This window comes from Populus euphratica, unplaced genomic scaffold (genome assembly GCF_000495115.2).
Source record: "Populus euphratica unplaced genomic scaffold, PopEup_1.0 scaffold146.1, whole genome shotgun sequence".
In the NCBI taxonomy this organism is placed as follows: Eukaryota; Viridiplantae; Streptophyta; class Magnoliopsida; order Malpighiales; family Salicaceae; genus Populus; species Populus euphratica.
The window spans coordinates 239,850-257,561 of NW_011500037.1; the positions used below are offsets into that span (position 1 = coordinate 239,850).

General features: G+C 32.9%; 3 protein-coding genes across 8 annotated transcripts in view; all 3 read left to right on the plus strand.

Annotated features, from left to right (window-relative positions):
* The first annotated feature begins 304 nt into the window (after positions 1-304).
* LOC105142800 (40S ribosomal protein S10-1-like) lies at positions 305-2,871 on the plus strand. 2 transcript variants are annotated; one of them, XM_011050597.1, is made up of 5 exons: positions 305-440; positions 541-589; positions 1,927-2,209; positions 2,340-2,466; positions 2,564-2,871. In XM_011050597.1, the coding sequence occupies exons 1-5, from the start codon at positions 438-440 to the stop codon at positions 2,642-2,644; spliced, it is 543 nt and encodes a 180-aa protein (XP_011048899.1). In that variant the 5' UTR covers positions 305-437; the 3' UTR covers positions 2,645-2,871. The 2 variants fall into 2 exon arrangements, with proteins under 2 accessions (XP_011048899.1, XP_011048898.1); XM_011050596.1 differs by having other exon boundaries at positions 306-440; positions 2,340-2,467; positions 2,554-2,871.
* Positions 2,872-6,142: 3,271 nt separating this feature from the next.
* On the plus strand, positions 6,143-10,575 carry LOC105142801 (sugar transporter ERD6-like 5). 5 transcript variants are annotated; one of them, XM_011050598.1, is made up of 18 exons: positions 6,143-6,470; positions 7,314-7,376; positions 7,495-7,584; positions 7,703-7,762; positions 7,915-7,980; positions 8,053-8,118; positions 8,205-8,280; positions 8,403-8,467; positions 8,547-8,639; positions 8,907-8,987; positions 9,075-9,162; positions 9,276-9,316; positions 9,400-9,462; positions 9,541-9,600; positions 9,710-9,757; positions 9,852-9,911; positions 10,021-10,135; positions 10,239-10,575. In XM_011050598.1, exons 1-18 carry the CDS (start codon positions 6,303-6,305, stop codon positions 10,361-10,363), a joined length of 1,428 nt encoding a protein of 475 aa, XP_011048900.1. In that variant the 5' UTR covers positions 6,143-6,302; the 3' UTR covers positions 10,364-10,575. The 5 variants fall into 5 exon arrangements, with proteins under 5 accessions (XP_011048900.1, XP_011048902.1, XP_011048901.1 ...); XM_011050600.1 differs by having other exon boundaries at positions 9,713-9,757; XM_011050599.1 differs by having other exon boundaries at positions 9,075-9,159; positions 9,273-9,316.
* A 4,389-nt stretch (positions 10,576-14,964) lies between these two features.
* Positions 14,965-17,712, plus strand: part of LOC105142802 (sugar transporter ERD6-like 5) — an 8,490-nt gene continuing 5,742 nt past the window's right edge. The window contains exon 1 of the mRNA XM_011050603.1: positions 14,965-15,195. Within this exon, the coding sequence (XP_011048905.1) occupies positions 15,034-15,195 (162 nt within the window). The 5' untranslated portion in view covers positions 14,965-15,033. The remainder of the gene's footprint in view (positions 15,196-17,712) is intronic.

Sequence of the window (17,712 nt, forward strand, 5' to 3'; positions counted from 1 at the left end):
AGTTTTTTAAAGTATTTTTTACTTGAAAATATATTAAAATAATATTATTTTTATTTTTAAAATTTTAGTTTTACATTGAGATCTAAAAATATAAAAAAGTTAATTGAAAATAAAAAATAAAAATGTAATAAAAATCCGAGCACCAGTTGCACCGCTACCACGTATCCTAACTTCTTCTTCTGTTTTTTTTTTTTTTTTTAAAAAAAACTTCAACGATGTCAATTTCTTTAAAAAAGGATGGAAGAAACTAAGATTGGATTTATTATGAGCCCACGCATTAAAAAATAAATAAAACAATCAGGGCTATTCATCTACCCAGCCCAGAACTTAACGTTTCTCTAGGGTTTCGAAGTCCCCTGCTTTCTACCCTACGAAAAGGAAGAGCTTCTCTCATCTCCGCAGCTGCAAAAAACGAAAGGGGCTTGAATTTCGCAACCATGGTAACCTCTCTGCTTCGCTCTCTCAACATATCAGCTCATACATGCGAATGTGAGTTAGCTGCTTACTGTTTTCTTGTTCTATTTTTGATGATTTCTTCAGATTATTCCAGAAAAGAACAGAAGAGAAATCTCTAAGTATCTCTTTCAAGGTATTATATATATTTTTTCATGTTTTTTCGTCTGTTTTTCCACCTCCGATCCCACTGTCAGTTGCTTACCCACCAGGCAATACTTTGTCTTTCTAAGTTTTTATTTTATTTTTAGAATCTTCTTTGGCTATGAATTTTTGAAGAACTCGGGTTACGAATATGTCTTGAGTTAGTTTCTTCATTGCTTGTGATTTTTGAAAGCTGAGTTGTTGAGGCTTGCTGGTAAATCTTGAAATAAAAACATTATGTTGTGCAATGGTTCTCGAGAAAGAAATGCGCTATTTCTTTGCAAAATTGTGCTCGATTTCATATGTGGCAATTCCACCAAGACCTCTTCCTTAGTTGGGGGATGATATGCATGTATCAGATTTTTTAAGGAACATATCGAGAGAATTGTATTTGGTTGGACAAAGTGTGGTTAGTAAACAGGGATAGGTTTTTCAGCAAGGCATGGAATGTAGTGTCACGTATTCAATATGATTCCACAAGAGCTAGCTTCCTTCAAGGAAGGGATTCTAGCCAATTGAAGGGATCTTCTGATCAATCTTCCGATCATTTTGATTCCATTAGTAACAAGGATTCAGAATATTATGCATTGATACTAAAAGAGGTTGACAACTTGATTAGAGAAACTGTGGTGGTGGTAAGGTGAACTCACATTTATATATTCTTCCGTCAGGATATATTCATACAAGGTCTTTGCTGCTTGTGCAAAAATTGAAAATAATGTCAAAGCAAGGCCCATCGTTTACTTCCTTTTGATGTGTTTAACACTGGGCGCATCTCTTTTCCTCCAAACAAATGGATTTTTTTTAATGTATTCTCCTTGTTCTTATGGCGTTGGATAGTTTGGACAATGCAACTAATATTCCAATCTCTATTGAATAGATTTTCCCCATTTGGGGGATAGGTGCTAAGTTAATGGGTTTCTGCTATAGCTTCTGGTAGTGGCTTAAAACCAGTGATATGGAAAAAATAAGTAAAATCATTTTCATTTGTTCTATGGAGGCTTAGAATACACCTAAGCCACTACTGAACTGCTGATGTTAATGTACTTTTACCAGATAGATTGTTGTGCTGATTATGAGATAACCACACCCTTGTTTCTTGCTGCTTCTTTTTTCCCCAGTAGTTGGAACACAAAAGCAAAACTACAGTGAGAATCTTTGCCAATGATCCCTGCCTGTTTTGATTTATTTTATTTTTTGGTTACAATCAGTTAAATTGAACAGAGAATTTTATATTTTTTTCAAGTCAACCAAATGGGACTAAGGAAGTTATTCTTATCATATATCTTATCTGCATTCTTTTATTTTAACTTTGTCTTTAATCTGCAGAGGGAGTTTGCTATGCAAAGAAGGATTTCAACCTTGCAAAGCACCCGGAGATTGATGTTCCCAATCTCCAGGTTATCAAGCTCATGCAGAGCTTCAAATCCAAGGAATATGTTCGTGAGACATTTGCATGGATGTACTACTACTGGTATCTTACCAATGATGGGATTGAGTTTTTGAGGACATACCTGAATCTTCCATCAGAAATTGTTCCTGCCACCTTGAAGAAACAAGCAAAGCCTGCTGGTGGTCGGCCATTTGGTGGCCCACCTGGTGACCGTCCCCGGTAATTTACATTATACTGACCATTTGCTGATTTTAAGTGTTTTCCTATCTTTTCTTTGAGTGTCTTCTGATCTTTTCATTGATTTTTTAGAATTCTCTAATTAACATGTGGTGTTTACTTTTGTTTCTAGTGGCCCACCTCGCTTTGAAGGAGACCGCCCAAGATTTGGTGACCGTGATGGTTATCGAGGGGGCCCTCGAGGGGGTGAAGGTGGTGAGAAGGGAGGAGCTCCAGCAGATTACCAGCCTGCATTTAGGGTAATTTCACATCATCACTAACCCTAATTGTTAATGCCTATTTAATCACCATCAGTATTTTTTCACATACTTTTCTAATTCTATTATGATCTTTCAGGGCTCTGGTGGAAGGCCGGGCTTTGGTCGTGGAGGAGGAGGTTATGGGGCAGCACAATCTAGTTCTCCTGGCTTTGCTTGAAGGTCTTGCTAATCCTTCCATACCTTTGTGTTTTTACTTAACTAGTGGTGCAGAGCTAAGAAATATTTTGTCCCCCTGTTCTCTCTTAGCAATTTGAATCTCTGGAACAACAATACTAAGATAGTTAAGAATTAATTTTGTCCAAGATATGCTTCTTGATGAAAAGGAACTCAGACTGATCTGCTTTATCCTTCAATGGTTGATTTTTTTATGCCACTTTTTTCTTATGCTGAGGAATGAATTCCAAGTTTGAGTTGTTAAGCATATAGTTTAACAGAACAATTTTGGAGGCTATGATCCTTTCTGCCCTCTTTTAATGCATAAGGTCCTGCTATCAAGGGTCTAGGTTTGCCGGTAGCCCAGTAACTAAGGTGGATATCCCTTTATTCATTAGTTTATAGGAATACATGAAAGGCAAATGGCAATGAAATTAGACCCCCAACAATATCACCAATTAATGAGGTTTTCCCTTCATGGTGTTGATGGTTATTGACTCTTTCTCTGAAAAATTTACAATGGTTTTCAAATGTGGGACTGGAACTTTTTTCGCTCATCTTGCTTTACAAACATACATGTAGAAAAATAATCAGCGATGGTTAAGGGCTTTATGACAGTACAAATGTATTTTTCTTTCTTTGCACATTTTCTTACATCAGTCAAATTTCGATCCCACTGATTATGAAGATGAGACAGTTCCCATCCTAGTTGTTTCAAGTTATTTCTTTAGTTTTTTTAGTTGAATTTGAAAAAAATACTTTTAAAGAGTCAAGATGTCAAATTCAAATTGTTCATACTTTTGAATAAAAAAATAGTATTGGTTTGGATTCAGATAAAATTTGAAAAATATTTATGATTATGATTTGGTAATGATTTTTATGATATCTGAATCGAAATTTGAACTATATTCAATCCTGATGCACATATTTAAAACACTCTCTAGCTCGTAGCTCTCTCCTAAATATTTCTTTTGAGGATCAGATTCGAACAATTCTCTCTTTCCTCAATAATTTTTAGCATCATATTTGAACAATTTATTAAAATTATTGATTGTCAAAAAAATAAAAATTACTTACTCGATGAAATCTTTTTGAAAAAAAAAAGAGTGGTTAGGTGGTTATTATTCAAATAAATATCTAGAATCCAATGATTTGATGTCATTGCTCAAAATCTTTACCTGATGATTGAGAAGTTATGATTATTCTTATTATTATTTCGAGAATTTAAGGAATACTCATTATGAAAAATTATCTAATTCTATTTGTTTTATTCTGGATTCATTTTGCAAGATGGGGTAAGGATTTAGATTAAAGTTATTGAACTTGGCTCATAACTCAAATTACGGCTTATACAAGTTAACTTGAGTAAATCAAAACGAGCATAACCTCAATTTTATTTAAAAAGAAAAAGAATATATACAATACGGAAAGGATCCCCACAACTAGCAAGTTATTGACAGATGGATGCTCAAGTTCCACATGTTCCCAGTGGATGCAAAGAGCTAAAATAATGAGTGGAATAGTAGCATCCTATTTGTAGCTCAAAGAGATATCCTGTGACAGCTGAGCTGTTGTTGTCAGACATAAGCGAGCAATAGGTGAACAAAGATTGCCCACGAGCACTAGAGAAAGGTGAAACGAGACAAGATGCAGGCATGTTGAGAGTACATCTGACGCTACAAGTGCAATTAGAGGACGAGTTCTCAAAGGAGGAGCAAAGAAAAGACCGTCTAATAACAAAAGGCAAAGACACCTTAAGTCTGAAGGTGTAAATGGAAGGATTATGCAACCATCCAGTGATTTTTTTATTGAAAAAGGAGTGGCAGATGGTTGCAGGAGTTGCAAAACAAGGGTGGAAAGGTGCTCTGCATGACACCAAGTCAAGCCAGTCCTTGGTGAAGAAGAGTGAGGAGGTGCTCCTTCCTTACACAATAAGTGTTTGATTTGACTGGTTGGATGGGCACATATTCAATACTATTTAATATACATGGACCCCTTGTTCGCCAGACTCTCTTTTGAAATTTCCTCTTCATGGTGCAGCCATGCTTTGATAGAGCTGAACCAGCGTCCATTCGAAGCACCCGTAGCTAGACAGCGTCTCTCTCTCTCTCTCTCTCACACACACACACACACACACACACACACACTCACCCACCCTCCTCTGAAAGCCTTTACTCATACTGTCCTTGCACTGCTCCCAGCCTGTCTACTTGCCAGCAAGAACGTATTTTTTTTTTTTTTTGGGGGAGGTCTGAACAAGCAAGGAGGCCTTCCTGGTCGCTGATCATCATCATCATCAATGTAGCAACCGTGGTGCTGACGTTAACCCTAGTGCCACGGGTTTTCTTGTTTTTAGCACCATTGTTGCAGCTACTTGTTCTTTAACTTCTGGCAATTGCGTACGGACGCCTGCTCTCCCACAGTCATCTCTCAATTTCTGAGTTTCTTTTTAAAATACTATCGTGTGATCAGTTCTCTCAAATAATGTTTGTCGGGGGGGCTTGACAGATGGTTTGGCCGCAAGGAGAGTAATTTGTTTCTAATTTAAGTCAGTAAAATAGAGGTTTCAAGTCCCTAAAACCTAACAAGAGTCACATTCAATCCATTTGTTTTAAAAAAGCTTTGATTTGGGTCCTTAGCTTTGAATATTGGGTCAAATTACACCCCTCCACGGCTCCATGGATCCATTTCGACCTGAATTTATTATGCAACACACGTGGAATCCATGCCTTCCACCAAGGATGGAGCAGGTGAATGATTTTTAATTAAAGTTTCAAATTCTAAGAATAGTTTGGATGTAAAGATCACACGAGACACGCAACCTAACAGAGAAGAAAACAGTTATTAGAGCATCTCCAATTAAAAATTCAAATGAATAGTTAAAAAAAAATAATTAATATTTTATTTTATTTATTTTTTTATATATTTTAATGTAGAAGTAAAACAAAAAATTAAAATAATTTTTTTCTTTTACAAATACTATTTTTACATATCTCTTCAAAAAAATAAAATCAACAAAGTGTGACCACTAAAAAAATAAATTAATTAAATATAGACAAATAAAAAAAAATAACATTAAACATATTAAAAAATAATAAAATATTTATTTTTTTTATTCCAATAAAATAGTTATTCAAATAACAAAATAATAAAATATTTATTTTTTTCATTCCAATATAAATAGTTATTCAAATAACTTTTTTTTATTAAAATAGATATTGTAAGACAAACTATATTTATATTATTTAAAATGTTATTTTATCAAAATAGTATTTTATTTTTTATTTTTTTAATTTAAATAACGTAGTTTTTAACAATCTTTTTTTTAATTAACTTAACCGTGTCTTATTTAGATTTCTGAAATTACGAGTCGACAGATTTTATTTTTATATTTTTTTATACGCTATATTAAAAATAAATTTTAAAAAATAAAAAAATATTACTTTAATATATATATAAAAAACACCTTAACAAATAACTCCATCTGCGCTCCTGGACATTGCTATGTCCATGGATGGACCATATATTAGCGATCACCACTGTCTTTTCTTAAACTTGGATGGGCAAGGAGTCTCTCTCTCTTTCACCCTTATCTGAAAGCCTCGGCTCGTATTGTTCTTGCACTGCTCCCATTCAGAGCACTTGCCAACAAGAAGATATTTATGGGGGAATCTGAGCAAGCAAGAAGGCCTCTGCTGGTTGCTAATCAAGAAGATCCTCACTATCATCAAAGTAGCAACGGCGGTGTTGACAGAAACTCTAGTGCCACAGGTTTTCTTGTTTTTAGCACCATTGTTGCAGCTACTTGTTCTTTCACTTCTGGCTACTGTGTACGGACTCTCTCTCTCTCTCTCTGAGTTTCTTTAAAATACTATGACATGGTCATTTCTTAGAAATAATGTTTGTTGGGGCCTTTGGAGATTTTGAAAGCAATTATAATAATTTTTCTTTTGCTAATTTAAGTGAAGACAATAGTGGTTTCATGGAGGTGCAGGTCCCTACAATCTTTGTTTGAATCCTTTAGTTCAGGGGTATCGTTGTATTTTGATAAATATTTAAACAAATGGACTCATGTCATCTTATTAGGGATTTTCTTTCTATTTCTCAAGTATTCATCGCATGTATTGCCATTTTAACGGCCGAAATTGTTGACAGTTGTTAAGACTGAGGCCATACAATGGAGATAATTTCCCTCCATTACATGATAATTGAATAAATTAGAGCTACATGGGCTCGAGTGTGGTTGCCTCTTTTAAATTTACGCTAAAGCAAGACTCTTTTAGCAACACCAAGAGTTGATAAACATTAGGCACTTGGCTATTCATCAAAAAGAAAAACAAAAGAAAGACTTGGTTATATATGGAAATTCATTTCCAAACAGCACAGATTTTCCATCGCTAATTTCCTGTGAACACAAAAGGAGGATCGAAGTCTGGCAACCAAAAATCTTGACCACATTTTAATGATATTTTTCCTTTACTGTTGCACTTATAATTGGTTCTATATTCTCCCCCACAGAAATTAGTGAAAGCTGAAGATGGTAATTTTGTGATCACTTGGATTAACCAAGTCATTGATCAACTTTACCGTGTCCATCTAACAGCTTAATTGTGGTTGCACACGAGTTCTAAATTTAACACTAGCTAATTCTGTTTTTAATATTTCTTTCCCAGATTGGATATTCGTCCCCTGCTGAATATGGAGTCTTAGCTGATTTGAGCCTCTCTTTGGCAGAGGTGAGATACCTGCACTTGATTCCCTCAATTAACCTGCCATTTTGAATGATTTTCCTCATTTAACATTTAAGGCAGACCTTGTTATTTGATCACGTCCATTTTCATTTATAACATGCAGTACTCGGTTTTTGGCTCCATGTTGGCTGTTGGAGGAATAGTTGGTGCATTGATGAGCGGGAAGACAGCCGATTACTTTGGCCATAGAACTGTGAGATTTTATCAGCATTTGGACATAAAAAAACATTTTAGGTTCTAGTTTGTTGACTCCTTATCAACTCTCCTTCTCAACTCTTGAGTTGATAATGTTTATGAATCTTGTGAAACAGACAATGTGGATCATCAATGTCTTCTTCATCTTAGGGTGGCTTGCAATAGCATTCACTAAGGTCTTGTCTCTCCCATACTTCGTTTTCTTTACAGCTTATGTTTAATTAATACCCATGCTCTCTAGTACCCATATGCATACAAATATATCATTAGTATGTCTTAGAGTTAAGCTCTAGATTTGTAGTGTTAAATGTTTAGTGCATGCTGATAGGTTTCTTGGTTGCTTGACCTTGGAAGACTACTGCAAGGAATTGGAATTGCTCTTACTTCTTATGTGGTACATGCTTCGAGATTTTGTATTTAATTAACAACGTAAAGGACTTGGTAGTCTAAGTTCCATTGTCTACAGGGAAATATTTTTATTGCAGAAATAACACCCAAGAATCTTAGAGGAGGACTTATGACATTCAATCCGGTACGTTTTACCATTCAAAGTCTTGGAATAATATAGCTATTTGTGTGTTTGTTCACGTACTTGCCTTGCTACCATCTTTTCTACAGTGGATGACTGGTTCTGGAGTAGCAATTGTATATCTTATTGGTTCGGTTGTAAAATGGCGTGGACTGGCTCTAATAGGTAGCATTATTTTGTTAATTTCATAGAAAAACGAGTTTTTAAGTCTGGTTTAATACGGAGAGTATAATCTGATTATCGTAGCCAATTCCATGACAATCTTATTATGATTTTGAATTTATCAGGAAGCATTCCATGTCTCCTACAGATTCTTTGTCTATTCTTCATCCCAGAGTCCCCCAGATGGCTGGTAAGTTCAATAACTTCTGTGTTGTCGATAAATGTGCACTACAACGAGATTTTAACAATGAGCAAAGCTATATATGCAGGTAAAGAATGGTCGTGAAAAGGAGTTTGAAGGTGTTTTGCAGCGTCTTAGAGGAAAGAAAGCTGACATTTCTCCAGAAGCAGCCGAGATCAAAGTAATTTCAGAATTTGAAGTCTAATGTATGAATTATAATCAAGACACATCCAGAAGCAGCCGAGATCAAAGTAATTTATGAATTATAATCAAGACATATAGAAATTGAATTATAGTTCCTTTTGATATCCAATGGTTTGCGTCATATTTTTTGTCTTCTAAGAATTTATTTTTCAGAAACATGCCTTCTTACCTCAACTCTTTTGCTTTTCGTAATCATTTCCAGATTAATTACTGTAAATGATAAGCGATCTTTGAAATTTTACAGGAATATGCAGAATTTATTCAACTTCTCTCAGAGAATAAAATTCTGGACTTGTTTCAGAAGAAGTATGCTCGACCAATCATTGTGAGCTGCATGCTAGAAACCTTTCAAGTGAATTTCAACTTCTACATGATTCATTGACCCGTAAAGAGTTATTAATTGATGGTATAGGTTGCAGTTGGGCTGATGGCACTCACACAATTTTCAGGGTTACCTGGCTATACATTTTACATGACTAATCTTTTTGTTTTGGCTGGTAAGCGATCATTGCAATGCTTCAAAAAAAGAAAAGAAAAGAAGTATATAAAGATATACAGTAATTTACTGTTGATAGAGTGGTTTATTTTCTTTACCTTTTCTTCATGACAGGGGTTTCATCTAAACCTGGATATGTAACATTGGCCATCGTAAAGGTTATTTCCACGAAAACCATCATTGTTGATGCAAGATTGGTGAATGCTTCCATCTTTCAAAAATCAAACATTTTCTATTGCAGATTCTGTCAACCACTATGGCTATATTCTTAATTGACAAATTCGGAAGGCGGACGCTTTTGATGGTTTGGTCCACAATAAGAGCATTGAAAATAAAATTATAGTCAACTCTGGAGAAAACTGAATGATAAAACTTGTTGCAGGTTTCTGCAGCTGGGACTTGTTTGGGTTCTTTGCTTACCGGATTCTCACTCTCGTTGCAGGTTCCACTACAACACTGTCTAATAGAACTTACTCGTATTTGGTTTTCTTGGCTTCATTTTCTGTTGTTCCTTTTTTCCCTGACATAACAACATCAATTGACCATGTAAGCAGGACCATCACTATTGGATATCTTCATTAGCACTCATGGGAGTGTCGGTAATGCATCAGACTATTTTCGTTCAGAACTTCATGTTCGCTCCAGAATTCGACTTTTTCCCTGATCACATTTGTTGTTTGATCTTGTTATCAGGTTTATTTCATATCTTTCAATCTAGGCATTTCAGGAATACCATGGATTATAGTGTCTGAGGTAGACATAACTTTTCTCTAGCCATATCTTCCATTCACTCAAAGAAACAAGTTTACTAGATGAAAAGCTGTGTAAATCATATTGGGTGAAATAATTGTCTGTATTTCAGATATTCCCAGTAAATGTGAAGGGATCAGCTGGAAGCCTTTGCAATTTAATATATTGGTTCTCTAGTTGGGTTGTTTCTTACACCTTCAACTTTCTATTGGAATGGAGCTCTACAGGTGATACAGCCTCCTCCTCTTTCTCCTCCTCTTGCATCCTTATGTCAGCTTCAAACTCAATGACTACAAATGATTGTTTTCTTCCCATTGTTTTTTTTTCCAGGAACGTTCATCATATTTGCAGGTGTTTCTGTGTTCGGTTTTTTATTCACAGTAATGCTGGTGCCGGAGACTAAAGGAAGGTCACTAGAAGAAATACAGGCATCAGTGACTAATGTTTTGCATTAAAGAAATGCCAAGCTTTCGTTGTTTAATGAAAATTATTAGAAAATCCTACCATCATTTGTTGAAGTTAGGCAACAGATGTGATTTATAGATTTTAGTATCAGCCACATCTGTGCTGTCATTAATTCTTGCATGGATTGAGCAACATCATATGAAACCAATGAATTTATTTGTTTAAAGAGAAAAAGAATAAATAAATTCCAAAACTTGTGACACAGAAAGAGTGGATCGATCATCATTTTTAGGCCAAGTTTAACAGCATAGTTGCTAATAATAAAATTTATCTGAGATCCTACTCACTCGGCACTTCAACGACAACACGTCGTATATTTTTCATGAACTTTGTACTTGTTAAACTTCAGGATCCATCTAAAGCTCCTGATCAGGATGGCTTCCAAAAGAGAGAATTCTTATGCCTACAAAGAAAATATGGAATCCGTTGAAACAACTTACTGTTTTTGAATTCAACTCTGATTCATTCATTAATCAATAGACGAGTCTACTAAGTTTTATGAATAATCTACGAGTAAAAAGTTCACACCAGTTTAGAATTATTAGATTCTACAAAGTTCACACCGGTGTTGGAGCTCTGGAGGTGATGCCGTCCTCCGTAAATTCTATTCTAGTTGTTTTTTTTGGAAAAACTAAGAACAATTAGACATCAATTTACTCGGATCAATTCAGTAGAATATAATTTATAATTTACAAGTTCAATTTTTTTTCCTTTTTGTGCACTAAAATAGAATCAAACAATGATAAGATATAATGCAAATAATCATAAAATCAACACCATGATTTTAACGTGAAAACCCGATGCGGAAAAAACCACGGAACCATAATCCATCTAAAAACTTCTACTATCAACAAATAATGGGTTCACAATTATTTTTTCTCAGATTCAACTAAGAGATACAACATATATATCATCAAGAAAAACTTATTCTTGGATTACAACAAGATTAAAGGAGAATTATTTGAGAAAAACTCACAATTGTAACAACCCTGTTTTCTGTCAAAATAATCAACTTTCACAACACTAATTTTTGATAAACCGTTTAAAATGAAGAGTAATGTGTCTAGAAGTTACTGTCAAAATCTCAGCCCGATCCAACAGTGAACGAGCTAGAAATGAAAGGAAAAATACAAGCTGCTCTGCTGCCTCTTCATCTCTTTTTCTCTTTAGGTTTTTTTCTCCGCTCTTCTATTTTTTCAATTATGCCATTATAGTACTTGAACAATTTAATTTGAATATCAAAAAATAAAAATTAATATGATAGTCCTACCATCACATAACACAAACATAATACAGTACCACACACAACAGGTTTAGATTTGGTATCAGATAAACCAAAACTGAAACTATAACTGTAGACTCCGAGCCTTGTTATTTAAGGCCCCAAAACAAGATCTTGACTACATCCTATTTTTATTTTGATTAGGACCTGTGCTCCTTATCAAGAAATCTTGATTGATTTGGGAAGCAACTGTGAGATGAACTGATGAAGTATGAAGAAATTATTAATGTGTTGATAGTCATGGATTATCTATTAGGGCTCCTGTTACACTAGTGGTTTGTTTTTTTTTTTTGTTTTTGAGGGGGTGGGTGGGTGAGGGATGCTGGTTCAGTTGGATTACCTACCGCGGTAAGTTCTACGTCTAATCAACTGGACCTTCTGTTTTATGCATCCAAACAAATCGTTACTTATAGAAAAAATTTCGCTGACCTCTAGCAGGGAAGTTCACGTGCAACACATATCCAAATCTAAAAGGATTTTTTCAAGCATTAAACAATTTTTTTTTGACAAGATGTATTTATGGTCCCGGGTCATGAATATGCTATTGGAGTACGTGAGAAGCTTGAATATATTATGAGCAAAACACAACCTCTTTAAGATAGATACTCATGTTTCTAGTGCAAAGTAATATGCTGAAAATCTAAAGATTAAAGGATGGTTGTTAACTGATATGTCGCTAGTTATTATGAAGCATTATATTCAACTACGCACCGCACCTTAAATTTAGAATGCTCTAGTCAAAGCTTTCAATCATATAAATCAAGTGAATCATAACTTTTTTCATTGAATCAGAAAGCTTTCTTTACTAAACAGATGGGTCACTTCTCTGTCAATGTATTATAGTGATCTTGTGGAAATTTTTCAAGAAATTGATCATTGTAACAGAACTGTAATTAAAGATTCTTGATGTAGCTTATGTTCTAAGTATGATTAGTTAATTTATGCACTTCTCAAGTGAAGAGCATATGAATATTGTCACTAGTATCTTGCATTACTTGAGATTATCTCCAGGAAAAGAAATTTTGTTTAAGAAGGGAGGCAACTTGAAAATTAAGGCTATACTATTGCTGTTTGGACTGGCCAATAGAGAATCAACGATTTATATCTGGATACTTCACATTTATAGATGGGAATGTGATCATTTGAAGAAGTAAAAAATAAGAAGTGATGGTTAGATTGTTGGCTAAAGCCAATTATAGAGTAATGACCAAGGCAATATGTAAATTATTATGGATCAAGAATCTGATGCAAGAGCTACACATTGAGCAGACAAGTCTTATAAAATTATATTGTAATAGCAAGGTAATATGTGATATTGTTCATAATCAAATCTAACATGATAGAACTAAATATGTCGAGGTTAATAGGTATTTTATTAAAAAAAAAGTTGGAAGCAATAATAATTGGTATCTTTCATGTTCGGTCTCAAGACCAGCTTGTTAATGCGCTGACAAAGACAGTGTCTAACCAAGATAGTGTCTCACCAAGCTTTTAACATATGTCTTGACAAGTTAGTCATAAATGATATCAATATACCAGGGGCGAGTGTTGACATTTTTGGAGTGATTCTTTCCTAAATGGCAGACGCTCAGTTAAGGCTCCAAGATTACTGCCTTCTTTATTTCTTTCCTTGTTGTTACTTGTACAAAATAGATTAGAATCTCTATAATTATCTAGGGAGTTCACTCTCCCTAGATTAGTCTGTTTCGGTCATTTATAATAGGGTTTATCCTTAAGTTTCGGATTTATCATGTAAAGTGGTTATTTATGCCAACATTGAGAGGAAACACATAACTTTATTTTATCTGTTTGAACCTGTAATCATAATTAATATATTCATTTTAAAAATGTTGAATATATGAATAGGAGGAGGAAAGTTTAAAATTATTTGCGTATTTAATTTTTAACAATTGATATGCTTCTACTTATACTATAATTTTAACTAATATTTAACAAAAACGAGACCAAACGGTGCAAACCGCGTTTCAAAAAATTTAAAATTTTTTATTAAAATTTAATATGTTTTTTTATATTTTGGATTGTTTTGATGTGCTGATGTCAAAAATAATTTTTAAAAAATAAAAAATATTATTAATATGTATTTTAATATAAACAATTATTTAAAAAATAACTGCTTTGTTTTCCTTCGATAAATTAAAAAAAAAGATGTTGCCATGGAAGAAACACAGGTGACATCGTTTTCACTCTTAGGTGATCCTTGGTTCAATAAATTAAATCCAAGCCCCTATTTTAGAAGATTAAACACCTTTTTAAGTCTTGGTTTTTAGTCAGCAATGAGAAATCGGGCGTGCGAGTAAAGTCTGAATCTAAGAAACAATGTATGGATGAGGGATCGACATTTCCACGGTTAAATAAAAAGTTACTTAGTTGTAGTGTAGTAGTAGATTTTTAAGGACGGGATGTATGAGATAATATAATATAAACCTTTTCGGAGATTTATTTAGCAATTTGAATTGTTTGATTGAATGGTTTTTAATATATAATTTCTCCCTTGAGACTTCTATTTCTCTACATACTCCTCCAAATAAAATCAAGATGCTATGTATCTATTTTCAACGAAATATATAGATTAGGTATTTTATTTTTTTATATTAGTGGCTGTTAGGAAGCAACATCACCCTTTACCTAAAGTCATGTGATTATTAAATAAAAAATAAAAAAATCAAAATGTGACATCAACTAAGAATTGAGACTTAATATAAAATATAATATGTCATCAATCAGGGGGTGGTGATATTATTCTTGTTGATGTGGTTGCTGATATTACTCTTAATTAGATAGTAAGATATAATTTCAATTTTTTTTCTTTAATAGTACTTAAGAGTATTCTCGACTCCAATTTCCATGGAGCGCGGAGGTTGGAAGCAAAGTCATCCTGGATTAGAATCTAAACTTTTGAATCATGAATCATGAAAAGGGATTAGTTGAGATTTGACACAGTGGAACAATTATACGAAATTATACATTAATATTATTTCGTTACTCTCTCAAAACATAAATAATGAAAATAAAACGAACATATTTTATGTCTATTATATTTTAAAAAGACAGAAATTCACTCAAAAATATATTTGTTTTGTATTTTTATATATGTTTCTTTAACTAAATATTTTTTTATATATGTTATTTTTATCTTAAAACATTAACTTAATGGTTTAATATTCTATTGAAAAAAATAATATAGTATTAATTTTGAACTTTCAACAGTGACTTGAAAGATTTGATCCTTTGTTCTATATAGAGCATGGAGTACTCTGAAAAACTTATCATTATTTCCAGCACCAATTTTCTCTGTCTGTATCTTTTCACTTTCAAAGAAAGTATAAAAAGTAGAGAGAGTCATTGATCGAAGCAGGGATGCCAGAATCTACAAGGTCTTTACTTCTTGAAGATGGAAATCCTAATGTGAATGATAATGGCAACTGCAACGAAGAAAGAGGTCATGACTCCTCCATCACTCCCATTCTTGTGCTTAGCACCTTCATTGCCGTCTGCGGCTCTTTCTGTTACGGGTTTGCTGTAAGTACACTAATCAATACCATCACCATGTTTCTTGCTAGAAGTCAGAGGTTTCTTTATTAATTCAATAGCCATATTCAGGTTTAATTTTGCTAATCTTTTGATTTACTATCCGAGCTAGCTAGTTTCTCTTATGATCAGAAAGCTGAGAAAACTCCGCAAGATTAAAACCCAACAAATAAAATCAGCTAGCTAGTTTGATCCTTGCAGTAATTAGAGGATGTTTGAATAAGAAGTAGTTTTTTTTTTTTTTTAAAAAAAATATGTTTTTATAGTTTTTAAAGATATGATTTGTGTTTAAAAAGTATCGTATCTTTGACAAAAAATCACCACATCTCCAAGCCAAACACACTCTTTAATGTTAAACCTCCTAGTGGTTAACATATTAATATCAACTTAATTACCAACAAGAGCCTAATGTACGTAGTTGATAACTACAAATTTCTTAAAATTCAAGCAATTAATAAGGGCTGCTTGTTGTTTTCGCATAACGTAACATAGCATTAGTTACCTTATTGAGAGGTGTTGTTTTTATATGGAGCACGTGATAACAACCAAGATTCTCATTGCATTTGTTTAACTTAACGTACCATTAGTTTATTGAGTGGTGTTGTATTTACATGGATCCCGTGATAATGGCTATAGCTATAAGACTTGGTCCAAGGTTCTGATTACATGCTGGTTGAGTCAATTTTTAGACAGATAAATCAATTTAATTTTCTTTAACCAAAATGTTTTTTAAAATGAAATCTTAAACAATATTATTGATAAAAGTATCCCATTTAAAATAAAACTTGTTTGGACAAGATTTCAAGTTAACAGGTTATCTAGCTAATCTACCAAATCAGATTAAATTGTATAACTATAATATCTATCTAGTATGCAATTTAATTAATTCTTCATTATATATAATAATGTAACTAAAAGACTGTTATATTCTTTCCTCTTTTTTTTTCTTCCCTCCAAATATAAATTTATACTCCTTTGAATAATGTTAATGTCCCGTTAAGAAAAAAAATTCTTATGATATTCTAAGTTGAAAATCAAACTTCATATGCGTGTTCTAAAATAATTCAATTTAAATATATAAAAATAAAAATAATAATTATTATAATTTTAAAATTTAATTAGAGTGTTGATCTAATTACTATATAATGAGCTTTTGATAATTAGTGTCAAAACTAAGCTAAACATAGATGCCCCTCTCTCTCATTACTATATCAAAATCTCATCTACCCTGTTCGACACATGAAGGCTCTTTTATGCTTCTAATAATTCATCATTTTATTTTATACGTTCCATCTGTTCGACACATGAAGGCTCTTTTATGCCTCTAATAATTCATCATTTTATTGTATACGTTCCATAATTAATTAATTAATCTATCTCATTTGGGTAGGTTCAAACGCATATCGTGATGACCACGTAACAAACCACCTCATAAAGTCTTTGATTTAGACGTCTACCAGGCAGATTGTCTAGAGGTCATCTCACTATAAATTGTAAAAAATTATTAATTTAATTGAATTTCTTATCAAAATTCTTCCGCTGAAAGTCCATTGATTGATGAAATGGGTGAGTCATGAATGTTGCACGTGTTAGAAAATCATTACTAACTTAATAATTTTATTAAGTTATTATGTGAAATTTTAATATATAATTCATCATATTATTTTTTAGTATGTTTTTTTAAATAAAAATTCTTTAAATTTAAAACTTAAAAAACTTATATTATTTTGTGCTTGAATAATAACAACTTTCTAATCCCCATCTCTAAAAATCATTTGATCAGAAGCTTGCTTTTTACTACACATCAAAGAATCTTTGAAACCTGAATAAAAGAGTGGTTCCAGGAACGATACAGTCTTTTAAATCCAAATTGGTGTTGGTGTCAGATAACAAAAAGACTCAGAATTTTCTTCAAAACCCCAGATGATGATGATGATGATCATGCATGAAGAGGAATATGAAAAAAACTGAATTCCCTTGAACCAAAAGCAAGACAACCATCAACATCATGACAATAAAGAACTCAATATCACCCTGACCCTATTGTCTAAAATTTTCAAATAAGGAAAAAATAAACAAATGAAAGGAAAGGAACCTGCAGTGGTTGATGATTAGGAAAAGGAAAAAAAAAAAGGACTTGAAAGGGAAGTGATAACGGAGAAATTTTAGAGTTATTGCCGTAGATGATCATTGATAACTTTTTTAAAATAAAATTTATGTTTAATGTTGGTGTCCATTCTTAGAGTATCTTTAATTGTAATAGAAAAAAAATAATAAATTGAAAAAATTTAACTATTGATGATATGAAACCTCGATTTCCAGGCAATTAATAGCGCTTATTACGCAAAAAAGTCTACAATTATCTTATCTTATCTTTTATTTATTTATTTATTAGAGAATCTATATATGATGATATTAGTCTTGGAAATGCAAAGGTGTTAAATATAAATATTATTAATTCTAACTCAAAATCAATTTAAACTCCACTTGATATATATATATATATAT

What these genes read in the sequence shown, in the direction of transcription:
- LOC105142801 (XM_011050598.1), top strand. Translation starts at nt 6,303, where the DNA reads ATGGGGGAATCTGAGCAAGCAAGAAGGCCTCTGCTGGTTGCTAATCAA. An exon ending in TGAGCCTCTCTTTGGCAGAG is followed by an intron (nt 7,377 to 7,494) that starts GTGAGATACCTG and finishes TATAACATGCAG; the next exon opens with TACTCGGTTTTTGGCTCCAT. An exon ending in TTGCAATAGCATTCACTAAG is followed by an intron (nt 7,763 to 7,914) that starts GTCTTGTCTCTC and finishes GCATGCTGATAG; the next exon opens with GTTTCTTGGTTGCTTGACCT.
- LOC105142800 (XM_011050596.1), top strand. An exon ending in CCACCTGGTGACCGTCCCCG is followed by an intron (nt 2,210 to 2,339) that starts GTAATTTACATT and finishes TTTTGTTTCTAG; the next exon opens with TGGCCCACCTCGCTTTGAAG. An exon ending in TTACCAGCCTGCATTTAGGG is followed by an intron (nt 2,468 to 2,553) that starts TAATTTCACATC and finishes TAATTCTATTAT; the next exon opens with GATCTTTCAGGGCTCTGGTG.